This window comes from Brassica napus, chromosome C5, assembly GCF_020379485.1.
Source record: "Brassica napus cultivar Da-Ae chromosome C5, Da-Ae, whole genome shotgun sequence".
NCBI classification, from domain to species: domain Eukaryota; kingdom Viridiplantae; phylum Streptophyta; class Magnoliopsida; order Brassicales; family Brassicaceae; genus Brassica; species Brassica napus.
In genome coordinates, this window is record NC_063448.1 from 38,550,461 (window position 1) to 38,558,882 (window position 8,422).

The window sequence follows — 8,422 nt, forward strand, 5'->3', positions numbered from 1 at the left end:
GCCGAGCAGGTCTTCTTTTTTTGGTCTGCACTTCTGCTGGAAAGTAGAACTCGACAAAGTTTGAAGTTTCTGAATTTATCATCTGTGCGATTATAGAACCTTCCACCCTACTATAATTTTCACCATCTTCTTCAAATGGTACATATACCGCTCATACAAATACATCCATCTACACTGCACATGACCACCAAGTTCCAGTTCTCTTGCCAGGTGAATAACAAGATGCTCCATAACATCAAAAAATGATGGAGGAAATATCTTCTCAAGGTTGCACTGAATCACGGCTATGTTAGTCTTCAAATTTTCAATACCTTCAAGAGTCACTGATCTCGTGCATAAATCGCGGAAGAAAGCACTAATCCCTGCAATTGCTTCATGAACATTTCGTGGTAATAGTTCCTTGAAGGCAAATGGAAGGAGGCGCTGCATCATTACATGGCAATCGTGACTCTTCAAGCCGATAAACTTTCCTTCCTTTCTGTCGACACAGTTACGCAAATTAGATGCGTAACCGTCTGAAAATTCCACATCGTTTGAAATCCAATCAAAGAACGCATCTTTTCCCTCTGCATCAAGTCGGTATATGGGAAAAGGAGCTCTACCATTCTCATCAACATGAAGTTCTGAACGAGCACATATATCGACTAAATCCAGTCTTGACTTCAAATTATCCTTTGTTTTACCTTGAACGTTAAGGATTGTGTTCATGAGATTTTCAAAAACGTTCTTCTCAATATGCATGACATCTAAATTATGCCTCAGCAGATGATCCTTCCAGTATGGCAGATCCCAGAAAATACTCTTTTTGTGTCAGTTATGTAGCTCTCCAACCGCACTGACTCGAAAGTTTTCATGTCCACCTACATCTGGCGTCCTTTCTGCATCAAAATACCTAAACTGCTTCAACAAATCTTTCCCACTAACTTCCTCAGGTGGACCATCAAACACCTGCTTGTTCTTCATGAACGAAGTCTTACTCCTGCGGTATGGATGATCAGGTGGTAGAAATCGTCTGTGACAGTCAAACCAACACGTTTTCCTTCCGTTCTTTAGTTGGAAAGCATATGTGTCATCTTGAAAATATGGACATGATAGCCTTCCATGCGTTGTCCATCCGGATAACATACCATATGCTGGAAAATCACTTATTGTCCACATAAATATTGCCCGCATTTGAAAGTTTTCTTTATATGAAACATCGTATGTTTCAGCACCTTGAGCCCATAGTTGTTGCAACTCATATATTAGTGGCTGAATAAACACATCAAGTGATCTGTTAGGATGCTCTGGTCCGGGAACGTGAATGGAGAGAAACAAAAACTCTCTTCGCAAGCACAAGTTTGGCGGTAGGTTGTATGGTGTAAGAATGACTGGCCATAGAGAATACTGTCTTCCACTCTTGCCAAACGGGCTGAAACCATCAGTACATAATCCAAGGTAGACATTTCTTCTCTCATACGTAAAGTCAGGATATTTTGATTGGAAATGCTTCCACGCTTTTGCATCTGAAGGATGTCTAATCTCACCATTTGTTGAATGCTCCACATGCCATCTCATTGGTTGCGCTGTACGTTCAGACTGATACAACCTCTGCAACCTTTCCGTCAAAGGCAAATACCACATCCTTTTAAATGGCACTGGAACTCTTCCACTCGTATCTTTATAACGAGCCTTTCCACAAAATTTGCATGTAACCCGCTGTTCATCCGCCCTCCAATAAATCATGCAGTTATAGCTGCATACATCTATTACCTGATACGATAAACCAAGACCAGCTACCAGTTTCTGAACCTCGTAGTATGAACCAGGGGCTACATTATCCTCAGGTAGAATACCTTTTACAAAATCAGCAATCGCATCCACACAGTCTTCAGCCAAATTATAATCTGTTTTAATGCCCATCAGTCTTGTTGCAGATGATAAAGCTGAATGACCATCTCTGCAACCTTCGTACAAGGGTTTCTTTCCAGCATCCAACATATCATAAAATCTCATAGCTTCTGCATTGGGTAAATCTTCCCCTCTAAAATGATCATTTACCATCTGCTCAGTACCTACACCATAATCTACATCCATTCTAATTGGTTCTTCTAACCTAACCGCAGGCTGAGGTTCGCTAGTACTACCATATTCATAATCAGTTTCTCCATGATGATACCAAATTTTGTAACTTCGTGTAAACCCATTCAAATATAGATGAGTCCAAACATCCCACTCTTTAATAATCTTTCTATTTTTACAATTAGAGCAAGGACATCTTAACATACCCGTTTCTGCTTCCGGTTGTCGTTGAACTAACCCCATGAATTCAGTTATACCTCGTTGGTATTCTTCCGTAAGCAATCTCGTGTTCGGAACCAAATGAGGTCGATCGATCCAAGAACGATAATAATTTGAAGAAGACATGCTTTTTTCAATCAAATTCGTGTGTAAATATAGTATGTGAGAGGATGAAGAAATGAAGTGAATGAAGAGGTTGGGGGTGCAGGTATTTATAGATGAAATGCTGCCGACAGTACCGAAGAAATTCCGACGGAATACCGACGGCAACGGCTCTTTCCTCGGAATTTCCTCGGAATTTTTAAAATCCCCGACGGCTCTCCAACGGCTATAATATATCCTCGGATATTCGTCGGTGTTTTCCGAGGAATATGCCTTCCTCGGTATTTCATCGGTATATTCCGAGGAAATTCCGAGGAAACCCAAATTTTGGGTTTTCTCGGAATTTCCTCGGAAATTCGTCGGAATATTCCGAGGATCTCATTTTCCGTCAGAATGTCCGTCAGAAATACGATGTTTTCTTGTAGTTAGCAAAGAAAAAAGATCCTAGATATCCAAGAAAAAAATGAATTAAGGATCTGTTGTTGGTGACTTTTTGTTTCTTCCTCATTGTCTTTCTTGTTCAATTGCCTCCACGAAAAGACTGAAAGAACAATAGTAGTTTCAACGTCATTAGAAGTATTATCCGAAAACATTATAGTTCATACAATAGATAGTCACTAACTTATAACACCATATAAGTTTGTGTCACTATTATTTTTAGAGAGAAAAAGATAGCCGTAGAAAAAATGAAAGCCCTAAAAGACAGAAATCGAACGAATGTTGATACAAAAGATCCAACTAAACTCAATGTAATGCTAAATGCAGTAAAAAGTTACAAAAACAATAATTTAGATGCAGCCTTATAGAACACAAATTAAAAAAAAAAGGATATTGCATCCTTACGGAAACGGTTGCGATAATGTTCAAAATAAAGCTTATAACAATAAAAATAAGCGAACTTGACAGAAATAATCTGGTATATACTTTTAAATTCGAAATATTTACTAGGTTTTTTTTTTGGGTAAAATGTTAAGATTTATACCATTTACTGATTTTAAATGTTGTGACAACTTATTAAGAAAGAAAAGACAACCCAACTCAAGAACATAAGAGAGAACAAGAGAGAAACAAGAGAGAAACTTAGGGGAGAGCTCTTCAAGGTGGCCGGTAGATGGAGAAGTAGAATTCCAAGTCTGAAACTGCGGGTGGAGGCCTTGAGGGGGAGTGAGAGTAGGCGATCGCAGATCAGTCTGTCGAGTGCTAGATGAATGGTATGCGATGGAGATGAGATGTTGGTGAAGATACGTGCATTCCTCTCCTTCCATAGAAGGTAGATTGATGATTGGAAAATAAGCTTGATTAAAGCATTAGCGTTAGCATTGGAAGGGCTCCGTTGCTGCACAATCCATGCTGCCACTGAATGCAAATCAAGAGGCGGCTGTTCCCATATTTGAGAGGCGAAACTATTTCATATTGAGTGAGAGTATTCATATTCAAAGTAGAGGTGATGATGAGACTCTAACCCATTGGAACAGAGCACACATGCAGCAGGTACATTCATGCCCCATCGCCGAAGTCTGTCTCTGGTGGGAAGTCTCCGCAGAAGGGCTAACCAAGCCATAAAGGAGTTTCGTGGGATGGGTTCCTTAAACCAAATGACCTTGTGCCAGAAAACAGTGGGTGATGGGTCTCGTAGAGATTCCCATTTAGCCTTGGAAGAGAAAGAAGATCCAAACGATCCATATGCTCTACACCATTGGAACACATCTCTCTCATCTAAAGGAAGTGGTGGCCGGAAGTTTGTAATCTCCACCTGAACTGCATGGAGCGCATCAGATCGCACCGGGGGCAAGAACCAAGAGCCTTGTCTCGTAGCATCTCTCACTTTGGCTCCCTTGTTTAGACGCATTGCTCTAGGACCACCTTGCCCTGCAACATCAATCAAAGGGCCAATACTGGTCAAAGAATCAAATCAGAAGGTAACAGTCTCTCCATTACCGACAACACAATGCATAAAATATTTTAAAATGGGTCGGAGTTCCAGCATACTGCAAATTGTCGCAGAGAAATGAGTTGAGTCCTTAGTTAACCAAAACCCAAGGCGTCTGAAATGATGATTCTTCAGCCATGCCACCCACAGAGACTCTGAGACAGTGAAGAAATTCCAGATTGTTTTGAGCTTGAAAACCGCTTCAAAGTCTTCAAGTAATCTGATTCCCAGGCCCCTTTCACTCTTGGGCTTACAAATGTCTGACCAAGCAACTCGAGAACCTCTTGCCGGCGTAGTGTCATTCTTCCAAAGAAACCCAACGCATATAGAATCAATTTTTGCGTAGAAAGCTTTAGGCAACACAAATACATCACTCAAAAAATTTACCATGCCGTATATCACCGATGATATCAGTGTGATCTTACCCACAAAAGATAAATACTTAACAGTCAACGAGTGCAATTTACTTGTTATTTTGTCGATCAGCAGTTGGAGAGAAGCCAAAGAGAGGTGTTTACCAGGTTTAAGCGGTAAGCCAAGGTATCTAGTGGGAAAGGTCCCGAGCTTGAAACCTGAGATGTCACTGAGCACAGCCGCCTCAATTTCCTCATAGCCGCCGAAGAAGATTTCAGATTTAGTTGGATTCATTTCCAGCCCACAAACATCTTTGAATTATGTCATTACCGAAGAGATACCAGAGAGTGAATGACGAGAACCATCTGAGAAGATTAGCAAATCATCTGCAAATAGTAGATGGGTTATTTGAGGGTCTTCACACTGCGGATGCAACCTGACCTTTCCTTCCCCCACAACATTTTTCAGGAATTTTGAGAGAGCTTCCATCACCATAATGAACAAATAGGGGGATATACAGTCTCCATGTCGTAGCCACTTTTCTCCCTTGAAGAATCCAGTGAGTTCTCCATTTATAGACATAGAGTATCTTGGTGAAGTAATGCATTCCTTTAGCCATGTTCTAAACAGTGGGGGAAAAATCATGTGCCTCAAGCATCTTCAGCACGAAGTCCCAACAAACTGTGTCAAAAGCCTTCCTGATGTCGACCTTTAGCATCGAGCTCTTCAAGCAAGAAGCTTTGGTGTAATCCCTTATCAGTTCAGAAGAGAGAAGAACGTTTTCCCCAAGGGAACGACCCTTTAAGAAAGCTGCTTGATTGTGCTAACACAGAGCTGAAGGATAGGCTTAAGGCGATTAGCAATGATTTTCCCAATGACCTTATAGATGATGTTGCAGCAACTGATGGGACAAAACTCTCCAAGGTGGCAGGCCTAAGAATTTTTTGGAATAAGAGCAATAGCTGTATTGTTGAGGTCCTTTAAGAGCCTACCATTCCTGAAAAATTCCTGCAATCCAGCAATAATATCCTTCCCAATAACAGACCAAGAAGACCTCAAGAATTCAACTAAGTATCCGTCAGGTCCTGGACATTTGCTAAGAGGGAGGGCGAAGACTGTTTTAGTTATCTCCTCCGGAGAGACATCCTTCTGTAGCTCATGCCCTTACGTTTCAGAGCAGCGAAAAAGCATTAATTTTTTCAGTTGCTCCACCGAGATTGGAGAAATCTGTAATTCAGTGCTCCCCAAAATATCAGTGAAATAATCAACCACATGAGCCTTAATCCCATCAGCAGTTCCAATCATCTGATTTGTGGCATCTCTAAGAAAGTGTATGTGATTCTTTGGTGCTCTCTGAACCACATACATGTGGTAAAAGATGGTGTCTCTATCACCAAGCTTATACCATTGTACCCGAGATTTTTGACGGTAGAACTTTGTCTCTGCTTTAAACAGCATTTGCCATTTCCCTCTTTCAAAATGTTCAAGAGCAGCAGTATCAGCATCATGATTAGTGAGAAGTTGACGTTGAAGAGAAGCCGCAGTAGCCGCTTGGTCCTTGACCCTGAGAGAAATACCACTGTAATGCCTAGTATTTAACCTCCTGATAGACCCCTTAAGCAATTTCAGAGATCTTGCAAACTTGAATTGCAGTGATCCTTGGATATTATCGCAATTCCATCCTGCTCGAACTGTCTCCAAGTACTCCGGGTGATCCATTGTATGATGAAAGAACTTGAACGGTTTGGTCACCCTTCTCTGCAGTGACGGCATATTGAACAAGCAGGGTGCATGATCCGACTGTTCCGGCTCCAAGAACTCACAAAAAGCATCTGGAAATTGTTTTGCCCAATGATGATTAATCAGCACATGATCAATCTTCTTCGAGACAGGACTAGCATCTTGATTATTCCACCATGAGTAGGTTAAGCCATTTGCTTGAGCCTCAAATAATTCAGCATCCTGGATTGCCAGATTGAAGTCCTCCATACTGGTTACATCCACCTCAGTTTGCAGATGATTCGAGTGCTGATCAACCCGCAAAATTTGATTGAAATTTCCTAGGACATCCCACGGACATCTTGAAACCGGCGTTGTAGCATTGAGCAGGGACAGCTCCTCCCATAATGCTTGTCTCTCTTCCGGTTGATTGAAACCATACACAAAGCTGACGGTGAAGTTTATGTTTTCAGCCTGAATAAAGATCCCACAAGTAACAGCCTGAGGGGATGTCTTGTATATGGTAACTATAACACTCGGGTGCCATACCACGATGATTCTAGCCGAGTGATTATGTTCCGAGTTCGCAAAAAACTTTCAGTCTACTGGAAGAGCTCCCAAAATCCTTCTTGAGTTATTGTCTGTATCCGAGTTTCTAGATAAGCTCCAAAAAGAGGTATATGTACATTTATCCACTCTTTTACTAGTTGTAAGGTTTATGCTACGATTAGTGCAAATGCACAGTATCTTTCTTTGTCTGGAATATTTTTTTTTTAAATAAAGATTCTAGTAGAGAGAATTTTTATTTGAGTGTCAATAACTTATCTAAGACAGGCTCACAAACAAAGAAAAAAGAGAGAAAGAGTAAGAGAGTGTACGAGAGCTATAGAAGAGACAAAAATTCCGGAAGTGGCAATAACATAAACAGGAAATTTTATAGATTGCAAGGACGTGGATCCAACAAGATCAGCCAAAATAACTAATGGGCCTTCTAAGCTTATTTTGAGGATTTTTCTTGCGGTGGTGGAATGAAGATACAAAACAACTCAAAAGGTTTTGGAGAAAGCATGATTTGAACGAGAGAGTTTCTTTATGCATAGGAGGGCTTAAAATATATATGTTTTGTATAGTTTTGTTAAGGATGATTGTTTATCTGATAATCTATATTATAATGATTGAGTTTTTGCTCTCTTCTTATCCACATCAGCATTTCATTTATTTTTGTGGATCTCATCTTTATGCTTTTGTTTTAATATATTATCTATTCGTAAAAACTTACAATAAATATCACTTAGTGCAGTAGTTTACACATCTTTAAAAAGGCAAACAACCCAGGTTCGAATAGAAACCATGGGTGTTTTGCATATTTTTATGATTAAGTTTAATTAAAAGCAATTATGACTTTTACAATCTTTCTCTTTCGACTTAGGTTTTCTACAATATTGATTCCGACGGCTCATAATTTTTCACGAGCTATACATCAATTTCTTCGTTTTTTTGTCATTTTCATGAAACATCATGAATCTTTATATATACTACTCGATTATAGGATAAAACGAGTAAAAACTCATTTTTTAAGAATCCTGATTTTCAGACCGAATCAGTCTAAATCATCACCGTTGGTGTCTGAGTTACGTTTTTCGGCGATTTTACGGCCCTCGGCGGTGAGTTTTCGAACAAGGCTGTGTAATGAATTAATGGTTGTTAAGTCATTTTAATTAACTCGCGGCCTATCGCACCCTGTTTCTACATAAGCCTTAAAAGGTAAAAGGCTGATGCGTCAGACAGACCCAAAGAAGCCTCCTAATCGTCTATTCTTTTTCACCGTCTCTAAGCTAGGGCCTAGGATTCTCCCACTTCATCGCTTAACTCTCACCTCCAGTGATAAACCATTACACTCTAAACCGCTCTATTCAGTGTCGCGTATCATTGAAACTCTTTAAATTGATATAATTTCATAGTCCTATTGAAAACTTGATTAATGTAACTTTTCTTTGTTGTTTGGTCTACTTCCCGAAGTTGTCCACTAAGGCATGT

General features: G+C 40.1%; 1 protein-coding gene across 1 annotated transcript; it reads right to left on the bottom strand.

The window, feature by feature from the left end:
* Nucleotides 1–5,830: 5,830 nt before the first annotated feature.
* On the bottom strand, nt 5,831–6,655 carry LOC106424654. The gene has a single exon (XM_013865412.1). It carries the CDS (start codon nt 6,653–6,655, stop codon nt 5,831–5,833), a length of 825 nt encoding a protein of 274 aa, XP_013720866.1.
* Between the last annotated feature and the right edge of the window lie 1,767 nt (nt 6,656–8,422).

Coding starts and splice junctions, on each gene's coding strand:
- LOC106424654 (XM_013865412.1), bottom strand. CDS start 6,655: ATGGAGGACTTCAATCTGGCAATCCAGGATGCTGAATTATTTGAGGCT.